The 15094-nt window shown below is 39.7% G+C and overlaps 1 protein-coding gene across 1 annotated transcript in view; it reads right to left on the bottom strand.

Moving 5' to 3' along the window:
* Positions 1-1796: 1796 nt before the first annotated feature.
* LOC148370368 (transmembrane prolyl 4-hydroxylase-like) overlaps positions 1797-15094 on the bottom strand; it is a 33479-nt gene continuing 20181 nt past the window's right edge. Inside the window, exons 6-10 of the mRNA XM_088332884.1 lie at positions 13630-13792; positions 13384-13569; positions 13216-13306; positions 7148-7271; positions 1797-7078 (exon numbers count right to left, since the gene is read on the bottom strand). Of these exons, the coding sequence (XP_088189010.1) occupies positions 6864-7078; positions 7148-7271; positions 13216-13306; positions 13384-13569; positions 13630-13792 (779 nt within the window). The 3' untranslated portion in view covers positions 1797-6863. The remainder of the gene's footprint in view (positions 7079-7147; positions 7272-13215; positions 13307-13383; positions 13570-13629; positions 13793-15094) is intronic.

Below are 15094 nucleotides of genomic sequence, written 5' to 3'. Positions count from 1 at the left end.
GTGTCACCCTGACCCGAGTGACATGGCTGCTTTCTTGTGTCCCGTTTCATTTACCTTATAGGGGAGATAGATAAAATACAGTTCACATTCGATTTACGGCCTGCTCAATTCACGTACAGCCTTTATGACCACAGCCAGTAAATGCTCATTTTTTTCTAGCAGATGCTATTTTTTCAGAAAATGTTCTTTCCTAGTTATTCAATTCAATGTTCGGCAACACAGAGCGTAGCAGCGCGGCAATACATACGACATTGTTGGCAGCCAGCCAGCTACAGCAATCTTCTACTTAACTCAGTAACTAGCTATAGTCCTAGCAGCAGAATTTACTACTGGTTGTAAGTTGGATGTCACCTGTATGATCATTTTAATGGATATATAAAACAAACTAAAACCTGCAGAGCCACAACCTTATTGAATTAAAGGAAAAATCTTGCTATTTTTTTATATATTATCTTTGTATGCAGTGGTATATGACAGCAAGGGATTTTGTTTGTAAGAGTGTTTGATTAAATTTTGTTGCATGAAAAAAGCTTTACAAAATAAAAGTAATTTTACCTATGACGGAACACGAGCGGCTGTGGCATTTAAAAAAAATGACCATAAAACAGTCCTCATATAACACATGAAATAATGAATTACTATCTCATAAGAAAATACTGAAAAATTACACAAGTTAAATGTTTTCTAAAATGATTATAAAATCATTAAGATTTGTTTAATGTAATTTTGACTTAATGTTGTTGTTTTGCGCCACTTTGGATTAGTCTATAACTGTGTTCTCTGACATGGTGCCTATTGGCACCAGGTCGCCCTTTTAAGAACGAGTCGTCCAATTTCGTTGTCACAGCATATCCCATGTTGTAACAATGACAATAAAGGCCTATTCTATTCTATTCTATTAATTCTAACTGGCATGAGACCCCATTGATATGATCAGTGTTTTTAAAAAACATGATCACTTGTTACAATTGTAAGGGAAATTATAGTTTGATTATAGTTTGAATGTGCCTTTGTATGATGTTATCCTCAAAAGTACCTTCACGAAGCCAAAGATTATATACAGGTGCTTTTTGTATTCTTGCAACAATTGTCGCCCTCTTGCAGCCCGCTAACTATTAATCAAGATGGCCTTCACTTTAGTGCCGGGAAGCCCACTACATTACTTCTTACAGAGATGCATTGTATCTTTTATGTTACTAAGTTTTACTATCCTTACTGCTCATTTATTATGATCACATGGCATCTAGCGACCTGCATTATTTACTCTATTTAAGCATGTGTTTTCGTCTAATCAGATTAGTTTCTTGTATTCTTAAGACCTTGCTTTTTGCTACTTTTCCCCTTTATTTAAATTATTTTATGTGTTTGTCATGCTGTTTGTTGGTCACCCCTCTTGAAGGATACAACCAGGGTAGATAGATAGATAAAATAATTTTCCCTCTGCTTACTTGGTTTAGTCTTCTTTAAAAAACACACACACAAACACACACACAAACACACACACAAACTAAATCAGAAGGCAGGAGCATTTCTACTAAGACCTATTTTTTTATGTAAAAAGGTCATGATAAACAACATTATTACTTTTTGTGTGAGTTTTGTAATTTTTTGGGGGTCTGGAGAGTTTCTCCCAGGTTATCTTAATTCTCCCTGCTTGAATGGTTTGCTCCTCTCAAAAATTGCTGCAGTGAAAAGTCTTGAATAGGGGGCTTGGCAAGCAGAGTGTGTGGTTAAGAAAATAAAACTTCTGGCACAATGCTGGATCATTGGGAAGCAAACACGCTCACTAAAAAAAATGATGTTCACACGTTTTATTACATTGAACATACAATTAAGAGACAAGCAGCACAATAATAAATCTGTATTCCGACAACAATCTTAAAAAGTCATAAATAATTTAAATAAATATAATAAAAGTATGCACAAATGTAGTCTTATAATTACCAGTTTGTAATTTTCCTTTTCATCTTCCTGACTTGTGCCTCACCTAATGACTGTTTCAAGTCAATTTTTCTTTGAAAATAATTAGAGATGCACGAAAATGTTTTTTTAACTTTCCAAAACCAATAAAATCCCGCTTCTGATGACCAATACCAACAACCGTTATATTAACACACACACTATGGAGAGGAAGAGAGGAGACAAAACGAAGTTGTAGGACTACTACTATATAGAAAATGAAGATATATATTGTAATCAGGAACACAAACTCTTTTGAACAAGTTCTCCAGTGCCTCGTTTACATCATGAAGAGGTAGAGAAGGAACACGGCAGAGTGTGCGACTACTTTTATCAAAAAATAAAAATAAATAATATTCTTTTAAAGAACATAAATGCCAGCACGGCGGCGCAGTGGTTATCGTGTGTGCGGCACAGTTCTGAGGTCATGAGATCAAACCTTCCTGTGTGGAGTTTGCACTTTCTCCCCGTGCTTGCGTGGGTTTCCGGGCACTCCGGTTCCCTCCCACATTCCAAAAACATGCATGTCAGGTTCATTGGCAGGTCCAAATTGTCCCTAGGTGTGAATGAACGAACCAATTGTCTGTCCCTGTGTACCCTGCGTCTGGCTGGCAACCAGTTCAGGGTGTCCCCTGCCCACTGCCCGAAGATGGCTGAGATGGGCTCCAGCACCCCGTGACCCTACTGAGGATAAGCGGAGCAGTTAACGGATGGATGGAGAACATAAATGCTTCAAATTTACCTGGCAAGTAGGGTAAGCTGAATCAATATTATAACCTGGCTAAAAAAGCTTTTATCTGCCTTTTTCTATCGTTCCAATATTTCTTATGCCATGTTTGTCCGTTACTAGTTCGACAACGAATGACCTGATAATTATTGTGCATCCCTGAAATTTGTGAAAAGTAATATTTTAAGAGTACTCAACAGTAGCCTCGATTATAGACTAGTTATTGTTCTTTATTTCACTTCTTGTATCCAATTATTAATCTTTTAGTCCAAAAGTTTGCAAACCATGCATTTTGTATTAGAGTGTTAAAATATTCTCTTGTTTCAAAAATGCAACTTAGAGTACCTGGCAGTTGCCACGCCAGGCCACATTAGGTGCAAACGTTTCCCACGTTTCCTTTCAGCCAATCAGCAGGCCTCATTCCTGACACTAGCATAAATCTAAGAAGGGCAGCCTTGATTCAGTGTCTTAACTTTCAGTTTAATAACGTGCAGTGAAACAGCATCCTGCTGACCACCAAGCATCCATTACTGCCATTAAAAGTAATTAACGTCGTTAGCACAAAGTCAACATACGGTAGCCAATTTATATACAGGGTTCGTACACCTTTTTAATGTCCAAATTCAAGCCCTTTCAAGGCAAATTTATCAAAGGAAGGATTCCTGTACCAATCACTTAAATAAGTGGGTATTATGCTGCTAGCACATACTTTGGCTATTTGGAACTGTTCTTACATATGACCTACAATCTTTTTGGGTCAATGGGCAGGTATAAACTGAAATGGATTCTGCCATTCTGCTTCAACATGGTCCCACTTGTATACTAACACGGAAAAGGGTCTAAGGCTGTTGGGTAATAATTCAGTTCAATACGGAAGACATAAAAAGAAAGAAAGGACTGTACGTATAAAAAGCAGATAAATGAGCCAAATTGTGACTCATTTTAATGATATTGATTGCGCCGAAGCAGAGTGCATACAATCTTTGCTTTGTTTTCATCTCATCTCATTAGCTGCACCGCTTATCCTCAGTAGAGTCGCGGGGGTGCTGGAGCCAATCCCAGCAATCATCGGGCAGTGGGCAGGGGACACCCTGAACTGGTTGCCAGACCATCGCAGGGCACACGGGGGCCAACAACTCACTCATTCACACCTTCGGGACAATTTGGACCGGCCAATTCACCAGAAATGCATGTTTTTGGAATGTGGGAGGAAACCGGAGTGCCCAGAGGAAACCCACGCAAGCACGGGGAGAACATACAAACTCCACACAGGAAGTCTGGAGCTGGATTTGAACCCACGCAGGAGGTTCCCATGACATGAACTGTGCCGCACATGCGCTAACCACTGCTCCGCCGTGCTGCCCGCTCTGTTTTAATTTATATTTATGTTTTTTTTTCAGTGGATCTGTGTCCAAAATGGGTTACAAAAAAGAGAATTGTATCAGTTAATATTTTTGCATTTGATCATTTATTTATAGCATTGACGAGGTAATTTTTCATTTTTTTCTTTTATTGTATAGCATTTTTAGAGATTGTGTTCGATTTGAAATATTTTCAGTGTGTAAAAAGCGAAACTTGTTTTGAATTTTACACTTATTTTGTAGATCTGTGAATTTTTCTCTAATTGTATTTAATGTGTTTTGGGGGGATCCCTGGCAAAAAATATAAAATTTCAAATTACAAAAAAATTTGGTGCATGTTTTTCATTGATAATATATAATTTAAAACACCTGATGAGCCATTTGGGAGCTTTCATTAGTGAGCATTGCCAAGAAAAGTCGTTTTTCCAAATACAGTAGAGCTGTGTGTGTGTGGGTGCACCACTAGGCGGCGGTGACGCTTCACATGACAGGTATATTGGCGTCATTGTCATGCACTTTCATTTTTCTTCATTTATTATGTGGTCTATTGAGTCATTCTTCCAAGAAACATGGCAATTGTGACAATTTTAAGCATTTAGAAGCACTTCCCCCAGAATTCAAGCATTTCCCTGACCTTGAATCACAACATTAAAATTCAAACTTTTTCAAGGATTTCAAGCACATGTACGAACCCTGTATATATTATGAAAATGAACAAACAATGGGGTATTGGCAAAAACTTTTTCATTTGTTCATTGTTGATCTAACTTTAAGCCGATAACCTGCTTTAAGTTTAACTATTGTGCGTTATACACAAACAAAGCTGGTAGATTTTATAGCTTATGAGTGATGTTGAGCTCATACTCTCGTTTTCTATGCAGCCATTTAAGACTCTTTGTTATTATGGGCTATACAAACACATGTGACTTGACTCGACTATTGAGTGAGAGCAGATTCAGGTTTAACAATTTAAAGATTTAACTCCAAGCTTTAAGTTAAAGCTTTAACTCTAAGGTAAAGATTTAAATAAAAGTATTACAAAATACACATTTATCTTTAATTTTCAGAACAGATAAGCCTTAAATAGACAAGCATATTGTCCCCTGCCCACTGCCCAATGATTGCTGGGATGAGCTCCAGCCCCCCGCGACCCTACTGAGGATAAGCGGTACGGCTAATGAGATGAGATGAGATATTTTAAAAATGTATAACTTGAAGTCACTGTTAAAATTGTAAACCTTTGAGTTAAAGAATTAAAGCTTTAATACTTTAACCCAACAGTTGATAAAATAACACAAGTTAATAAGTTACAACTCCAATGAAAACCAGCTCAATTAAATACTTTTAACTCAGAGCTAATATTTTAAAGCTTTAACTCCAAAGGAAAGCTCTAACTTTTGACATCACTGATTAAAATGATTATAAATACAGATTTTCATCTTTGTTGAAAAAAAAAATACGGATGAGCTCTCAACAAACAGCACATAGGAAAACATGTTCTACAGCTTATTATACAGTAGACCCCTGGATTACAGCATCCCTAGTTGATGATGCTTTTACCTCACAATGTGGAAAAACAAAAAAATGTGTGTGGCCAAAAACATACATACTTCTAACTTTTTGGTGTCCGTGGACACGCAGTGTTATAGAAACCCTTCCGGTAGAGACTAATGATATTTTTTGTTTCATTTTTTCGTGTTTTTTTAGAGGTTCTGTGAAGTTGAATTGTAAAGAGCCAATAGTACTTGTATTTAAAAATAAAAATTGGGCACTCAAGAGTTTATAATTTTACTTGTTATGTTTTTGTGTAGTTTGTTTTTTAGGGATTCTGTGTTGCTTGACTTTAAGTTGCTTAGTGTAAAAAAGTTTAAATAAGTTTAAAGTACACTGTAGAGTGAAAAAAACAAGGCCTAGTATAAATAAGTATAATTTATACTAGGCCTTGGGGCGGCACCTTGGTAGAGCGCTCGCCTTGGGATCAAGAGATCGCAGTTCGAATCCCAGCTCCTCCGTGTTACATGTCGAAGTGTCCTTGGGTAGGACACTGAACCCCTAATGCTCCCAATAAGCAGGTTAGCACCTTACAAGGCTGCACGGCCGCTATTGGGAAATGTGAAGCACACTGTAAAGCGCTTTGGGAAGTCTTGACTTGAAAAGCGCTATATAAATGCAGATGATTTCATTTCATTTCATATAATACATTTTTTTAATCTTTCATTCCGTGCGTATTGTGACATTGTTATTGGTCGTATATTGGTTTATGCAAAAAAAATCTGAAGAGCCATTTGGGAACTGTGCTGTAAGAGCCGGTTCTCTAAAAAGTACCGGAATTCCCATCACGTTACAATCAAATAACCTGCCAATTTAAACGTTTTCCCTATACTTTGTACATGTTTTGATCATTTCAAATTGTGTGCACTTTGGAGGGGTGTGGGGTGGTGCTTGTGGGGCACACCCCTGTGCACGCCCCCAGACTGTCCACCTACCGGGGTCTCACAAAATTATATGCGAAACACTGCATCAGCTAATTACCATAGATTTCCCTCACCCGCCAAATAACAATTTCACCTGTCGATCCAAACAAAATAATGTCATATTCCAGGGGGTCACAAAATCTTAAACAATGAGTAACAATGTATTGAACAACAAATGTCAGTTAAAGTGACAGAAATAACCACTACATCCACCATATATATATTGACATTTGAGGCATGATAACAGTTGAAATGTGTATATTCAATAAAGACATTCACCTACTCAAACAGTTGGTTAAACTTTTGATTGAGTGTAAGCACATTTCTGTGTACCTGAAGGGACTAAAGATCCTGGTGGAGCTCAAAGTGCGAAAATGGTCGGGACTGTTCCTCCGTTGCCGATTTTGCTCGATGCCGTTCTGCAACAAGTCTCTGGTAGCGGGCCTGTTGCCGGTGGTCCGGGTCCACGTTGAGCCAGATGTTAGCGACCCACTTCCGGCCACGTTTTACCGGGCAGTCTCCGTGCAGCGAATACTCATCCAGGTCCCCCATCCAACCTAAGGAATGTGAGAAAGAAGATGAGGAGTTCTTCCAATCATACTTAAATGTCACCTCTTAATTCTCACCATGACCGTCAGAGAGATGATTGTAGAAGAGCAGCGCCGTTCCAGCAGTGGATTTTATTCTCAGGTTCCCTCGACTGCATGTCTCCCGGGTGTCTGTTAAATCAACTCCATCTTGGACCAGTGCCTGGAACACACCCAGCGTGAATAAAACGGCTTGAAGAGAGAACTTGAACTTGATATTGACCCAAGCAAACAATGAATCCGTAATACATACAGTGGCTGGTAATCTCAATCCCAAATTCTTGCTAAATTGTTGATTCATTAATTACACGATGTCTGAGTCTGAATTGGGTAAAATAAAACTGTCAGCAAAGTACAAATAGTTTACTTCTAAGATAAACATTTTGTCTGAAAAATGGAGAGGATTGTCACATTGACGACTCTTGCTAGGGTGGCACAAAATCAACCAATGATGGCCAATTTGTAATTTTGAATGCAGGAAAAACGAATTAAAATAGGACAAGGAAAATGCCATTTTAAAGAAAAAAGTTTCTAACATACTATATAGAAAATGTACTGCATTTGTATTCTGTCCATCTACTCATGATCTTTATCTTCAGTTATCAAACACAGGGAGCACCTGAGATCCTTAAAAATTCCAGCCCAGGGGAAAGTGACAACGTCCCTATCCTCAGAGAAGAAGTTAGAGGCAGTAATCAACTCGCTAAAGAACTGAATGTCTCCAAGAATCGACAACATTCCATCATAATTCATATGAAATGGTGGGGAGCAAACTACAGACATCTTAACAAAGTTTTGCAGCAGGATCTGACAACAGGACAGCGGCCATATTCATGGACAGAATTGCTAGTACTGTAAATTTCGGACTATAGAGCGCACCTGATTACAAGCCACCACATTTTAAGAGGAAAACCGATTTTGTACTTACACAAGCCGCACCTGTATATAAGCCGCATGCGCCCACATTAAAAAAAATGTAACACAAACACAAGATTAACCCAAACCCGACTTCAAGTCCCGCGATTGAAACTGAATGTGCTTCATTACAGTACACAGTCCAAAAATCACAGCCGGCAAAATGAACGGAAAATGATACCGGTACTTAAGGTTTGATGCAGACCTGCAGAGTCCGGGTCCCGTTGAAAGTAATCCAAGGAAAAAAAGTGTATATTTCCAAAGGTAAGGGTGGGAAAATATATATCCGCTATTGTCCGCCGCGTCCACAAACAGGTCTCACCTTTACCCCACTTCCCATCACCCCGCATTTGTTTCGCCCCTTCTTTTTCATTTGCCTGTGCAAAACATATCAGAATAAGTGTCTAAAACAAATACAAATAAATACATTACAAAAATATACAGTTGCAAATACATTTTATACATGGGTACACATATTTACAAAGAAAGACGTTACACCGAGAGAGTTTTCAAAGCTTTAATGATAATATAACTTTCATCGCAAACGGTGCCTATGACAGGGCAGTTAATGGTAGCAACACGCTCGCAACACAGGTAACGGGTCTGTTAAAAAAACATACCGTACTTGTAAAAATCACGGTAAACCGTCCTCATCTTCCTCCTTAGAACTGAAGCCATCAAAGTCGTCTTCCTCAGTGTCGGAAAGAAACTTTGTCATATAGACGTCGTCCCACGCTCCCGCAGCCTCACTCGCGCTGTCACTGTCGCTGGAACTCTCATCCATTCCGGATTCTGTGCCCTCTTCTCCGTCACGCAGCAGACCGGCTTTTCGAAACCCGTTGGTGATGGCGGATTTTTTTGATGTGCCTTTCTTTTTGCATTTTGCATGATGAGGGTATATTTACGCTAATTTAATTTATGCACAAGCCAAGAAGTTGCAGTCTTCCTCGGCGCATATATTTTACCGGTCTAAATCTTACCTTTTGTACTCAAGCGCCGCTGGCGGCCATTAGAAAAATTACATGAATTGGCCGCATCACTGAATAAGCCGCAGGGTTGAAAGTTTGGGGGAAAGCGGCTTATAGTCCGGAATTTACGGTAATTGTTCTACCAAAGAGAGTAAATCTTCAACTATGCTCCAATTACAGAATCATCGATCTAATCAGCCATATAAGCAAAGTTATGCTAAAGGTCCTACTGAATAGACTGAAACCACAGGCTGAAAACATCCTAGCCAAGAACACGCAGGGTTCAGGGAGGGAAGGAGCACCACTTAATAGATTTTTAATCAGCGCATTCTGTGTGAGAAGTTTGAACAATCCCAGAAAACCTACATTACATTTTTGTTGATTTCAAGAAGGAGTTTGACAGAGTATGGCAAGCCGCTTTATGGGCCACCATGCGGAAGTACAACATGGGCCGGGGACTAGTTCAGACCATTGAATTAATCAATGGTACAATTGGAAGGAGGTTTTGAATCACACTCGGTGTGAGACAAAAATGCGTTCTCCAACTTTAGCTAACATATTCCTGGTTAGGATCATGGCCAAAGCTCTGGAGAAACATGAAGGTGCAGTCAGTATTGGGGAACACAAAATCACTAACCTGCGTTTTGCTGATGATATTGCCGGATTAGCATGAGACGAACAGGGACATAAAAATCTGGTCAATTGCCTGGAAAAGCATCAAGCCAGTATGGGATGGAAATCAGCACAGAAAACAAAACAAAAGTAATAACCAAGAATCTATTAAGTTTGACCACAAACATCACCATTAAACACAGAGAACTATAACCTGTCACCAAATTTAAATATATTAGAGCCGTCATATCAGAAGAGGGGCCAGAACCAGAAATCATCGCCATAATAGCTCAAACCACAGCCACGCTTGCCAGACTCAAACTCATCTGGATGGACAAGAACATAGAAATGAAATCAAAGATCAGGCTTATGCAAGCGCAAGTTCCTTCCATCTTCCTCTACGCTTGCAAGACATGGACTCTCGCAGCACAACTGAAAAAAAAAAAATCCAGGCCCTAGAGATGAGATGCTACAGGGAACTCTCAGGCATCAGCGACTTAGCCCATGTGACAAAACGGTGCGCAACACCATCAGAGGCAACATCGGACCCTACGAAGAAATGTTAACTGTGCGCGGACGGAAACTTCCGCAGTATGGTCATATCACAAGATCATCAGGACTGACCAAGATCATTCTCCAGGGCACAGTCTAAGGGGGCAGGAGGAGAGGAAGACAAGAAAATAACTGGGCTGACAACTTGAAGGAATGGACTGGTGCCAACTTTGCCACGACCAGGGACCGTCAACAGTAGAGAAGGATGTCCAGATTGCGTCCTCATTGGTGCCCCGACGACCTATGTGGTTAAGGGATCCATGAACTGTATTTGTGTAGGGTTTTTTTTAGCTAAAAAAAATAACTCTGTTTGGGTGTGCATTCTACGCAATTCTTCTTAGAATTTTACAGTATTTGTGCAATGATTGATCAGTTGAAAATTAATAAGAATCAAACTCGAGGCGTGGCGGTGAGCGTGACATATGGTAACCACTTGACCAATAGTGGTGAAGATGACTGTAGGAGACACTCACAAATCCATTTCCACTAATTTTCATCAACCACCGACTCTGCCAACACAATGAAAGACTCCCAATCTGTCACACAGGCCCTCTTTCCTTTACCTTTTTCTTTATTTGGTTTCTCCTGGGAGTATTGGATTACATAAACCAAAACAGTGGTCCGTGGTTCTTCCCCTCTCTCCCAATTGGCTGAAAGCAGCAGCCTTTGGAGTCTACATTGGAGAGAAATCTTGAACTTATTCCCTCCCCACAAGATGCTTTGTCTGAACCAAAGTAACACAAGAAAAATATAACGCAACAAACTGTTTCTGTGCTAGGCAAAAATTTTACAATTCTGACACGCTATGAAGTAATTTCTGATCATTGAAATGAGTTAATTATCTTAAAATCAGGCTTATTGATCAGTACTTTCAATCACCACATAATTCCCCTCCCCCCTTAACCCCTCTTTACCACCTTAAGTTCTCTTGTCAACAATGTCCTTTATTTTATTGATCTGATTTTCTTTGCAATGTAAATAAATCTTAGTTTGTAGAATTAAACTATGTTGCATTAGTTGTGCATTTTTATTCTTACTTTGGATTGATTAATCATTATCAATATCAATAAACTGCATAATCGATGATTAAACCCTAAAATACATTTTGTTTGGAAGATTGCTTCCATTAGAACAAATGGAGACTGTATTTTGGGCACCAATTCTGGTGGGGAATCTTGAGCACCACTTGCTGATCAAATCAGTAACCACCGAATTTGATTCTTAACCCTATAAATCACATCTTAAAGAAATTACCCTTATATAATATACAAAAAGTCATTAGATATAATTTCATTATCACAGTATTTTTATTCATGGAACCAGAGAAGAATGTTAGGGAATTGAGAAAACAAAGCTGAAAGATATAAACACAAAAAAGCACAACAAGGAAAAAATACTCTTTGATGATAAATCACACTTTGATGGACATTAAATAAATAGATAGTAAATTTTATGTTAGTATTGTATTTGTAGTTAACATTGTCAGTAAATTATTATCTTTAATGGCTGCACATATTAAATAACGTTTGTCACGTACAATGCTTTGCTTAAGCTGAAAAAAGTGAAACAATATTTTATACTGATTTTCAATCATACATTAGAAGAACCTGTTTGTTATTCGTGAGTGTGCCTTATACACGGATAAATAACGTAGGCTCACTATACTTTCACAGTTCACGGATCCCTTAATTGCCAGCCTGACCCTCGGAACAGTCTGGCCTTTGGATAGTGGCCATTTTTTAAAAAAATGTGGTCCTCCATGCATCGGACGTTGACACCAATTTTTTAACTAAAGAGTTTTTGCCCCAATAATTTAGGATAAAGTATCAGTGTTGTCAAACACCTCTGCCCGTCATTGCCAAGGTCTGGCTTATCTCTGAAAAGCAAGGCGATGCTTCAAACCGAAAAACAGCAGCGACCAGGTGATGAAAGTACTGTATTTGAGTAAGATAAGAAGACTCCTGCTCCGAGTAACCATCTTTTTCAGGCGAGGGAGCAAACTATGGCTGCACGATTAACCTAAGTCTAATCCATATCGCGATGTGACGTAATGCAATTGTGTAATCGCAAGTCACTGCAGTTTTTTCAAGGATTTATTGTTTCAGTTTGTTCTTTAAGGGATGGAGTGTTTGGCCAACAAGAATTGTCACCGTTCAGGTTTTAACAGCGCTTGTCAATTAGAGTTACGTTTTAATGGTGCTAGCCAATTAAGATGGTAAAGAGGGGTTAAGGGGGGAGAAATCAATAAACAAACTCGTCATAAACAAACGCGACAGCTCGTAGCTTTAGCGGCTCTTTACATTACAAAGAAATTGATCAATTGAATCAGACTTTGAGGAAAGTCAGAAAAGCGCAAGGAAAAGCTGCTCACCAGCTGGTGCACCCTGGGTTTTTATCGCGTCCGGTAATTGACTGAGACGGCGTCGGAAGGGAGAGCTTAAGCCACCACTGCAGAATGTGACTAGTCATCAACGCCAGATCCATTACCCATAAAATGGATGACATGGAGCTACAGTTTGTAGTAAACGACTACGTGACTCTTGTATTTGAATCATCGCAGAGAGTGCCAGAGACCGTCCTGAAGTCGCGGTTACCCGATGCTAGCGTGCAGCGAACCAGATGCTTTCTAAATCACTTTCTTGCACTGAAAGGAGAATCCCTCCAATTTAGTTGTATTTTTGTATAAAGACAATTTATTTAACTGCAATTCTGTTTTTATCTGTAGATAGTTACTTTGTTACAGTAATACAATCTTAGTTGGTAATAACATCATATCTTGGTAAATTTGCGGGTCACTATGTTTAATTTCTCCCAAAAAACAAAACTCACACCGAAAATATATTTCTCTTTTAAAGTCAAAAATCACATAGAAATCGCAATACACGTCTGAAAAATCGCAAATATTATTTTTTCCAAAATCATGCAGCCCTAGAGAAAACGCCTATCCAAAAAAACAACCCGGAGATGGATGGGCGCCACCAGGCTGTACTTGCCCAAGACACACCATGGGATGTGGTGCGCCGACAACCCAGGTGGTTAAATGATCCCAAAAATTCTCACCTGCTCGTCATAAGTACGGTTGTCAGCCACAGGAAAGGTGGTCTCTCCGCCCTCTTCGACAGAGTTGAGGAAGATCATCACAGTGAGATACCTGCCACAGAGAGATGACGACATCATGAAATATGGTCGTCAATTTCAAGCATTGTGCGAATGGTGGCGGGACGGTACCTGCAGGAAACCTCCGAGAGTGCAGACGCATTTCCGGCCGGTCTGGTGTGCAAGCAAGCGTTCTCGGCGTGACGAGCGCTGCTGTCGTGATGAGCGTCACTGAAGTCTCCGACCTCAAAGCGGAACACTTGCAGCGGCTCGCTCATCTCCACTAGCGCGGTCGGCATTCGTGTCAAATTGATGACTCTGAGAAAAAAGGCGACCTTGAACGTTTCAAGTCGTGAGAAGATGTGAAGGTGGACAGACCTCCGTTTCAGCGTCTGCAGCACGTGGTGAGATCCCGGGCCTTGATGCAGAACCGTGTGTTTGTTTCTCTGCTTGAATCCACTTTGAGGTTTCCCACTTTCATCTTGCACTGGACTTTGGGTCACGTCGTAAACACGCTTGAACTCCCCTGGGGTGAGCATCCCTATCAAAGCAAAGACTCTCTCAATCAAGTCACGTCACATTTATTTGTATAGCCCTTAATCACAAAATGCATCAAAAGGACTGCACAGGCCACAATTGCAACATCCGCTGATCTGAAACCGACATGCGGGCAAGGAAAACCCCAAAAACTTCAGCAAGGGAGAGAAGAGGTAATCCTACTTCCAGGATGCAATAGATGTTGCATTGGGTAACAATACACAAAATGTTGTCAATATCAATAAACAATAGTGATATGTAATTGTTCAAGACAATCATGAAGTTTTATTAATTTGAGTATGTTACACTATTATGGTGGTTCTCTAATTGTGGGGCTTCGTCAATGGGAGCGTTGACCTCAGGGAAGGTTTTTTTTACCTTCAAGTGCATTTGCACTTCAACTACACTAGGGAGAAAGTGGTCCTTTCATTGGCACGGATTTATTTTTACATTTATCCCACACACGCAAGGCGTACAGCAGAGTGGAGGCTAAGTGTAACAGACCCTCAGAAGACCCCATAAAATAAATATTTAACACTGATGAGGAGACGGGCAAAAAAGGGGTAAGAGAAAAAAAAAACGTCTTCTCTTAAACACTGAGACGAGGAAGTTTGATGTAGCGTACCGTAGCACTTAATTGCATCCACAGAGGTGGAGACGGAAGATCGTATTGCTTGCTATGTTAAAGCTGTTGGCAGCGGACAACATGAAACCAAATTAATTAAGCTGTAACTTAATGACATTCGACCCTTCTCACATCCGCAAGAATCTAGTTTTTATTCCAGCAGAACCCTGCTGAAAAAGGGCAAAGATTTGCCATGAACGAAGGTGACATGTTACCACCAACAGCTAGCAATCATTGTTTTGTTGCCACCAAAGTTATGTGATCACTTTTTTAAAAGATCAAATCAATTAGAGCAGCACAGAAAGGGTTATATCACATTCTTTCCTGAAGCACTGACGCATAGGACAAATGTTTTTGGCGGCGCCTTTCCCCTATTTCACATGTGCGGTCCCTTCTCAAGGTTTCTTCATTTTCCTCATGTTGAGGTTTTTAAGGTTTTTTCTTGCCCTCATGTTGGTTCCAGATCAGGGGATGGTGTAATAATAGTCTGAAAAAATAGTCTGTGTAATAACCTGTGAAGCCCTTTGAGATTCTTTGTGATTAAGGGCTATACAAATAAAAATGACTTGACTTGACATGAAACTCATGTTTTATCATTTATCACTAATGCCAAGACCAAACCAATGTTCTTGGTGCCGAATACTACCAACAATCATTCTGCTTTGTGATTCTACGTCACCA

Source organism: Urocampus carinirostris, chromosome 3 (genome assembly GCF_059441175.1).
Source record: "Urocampus carinirostris isolate Australia breed hairy pipefish chromosome 3, RoL_Ucar_1.0, whole genome shotgun sequence".
Taxonomy (NCBI): domain Eukaryota; kingdom Metazoa; phylum Chordata; class Actinopteri; order Syngnathiformes; family Syngnathidae; genus Urocampus; species Urocampus carinirostris.
The sequence above is the reverse complement of the archived record's forward strand: the minus strand, read 5'-3'. Positions and strand labels throughout refer to the sequence as shown.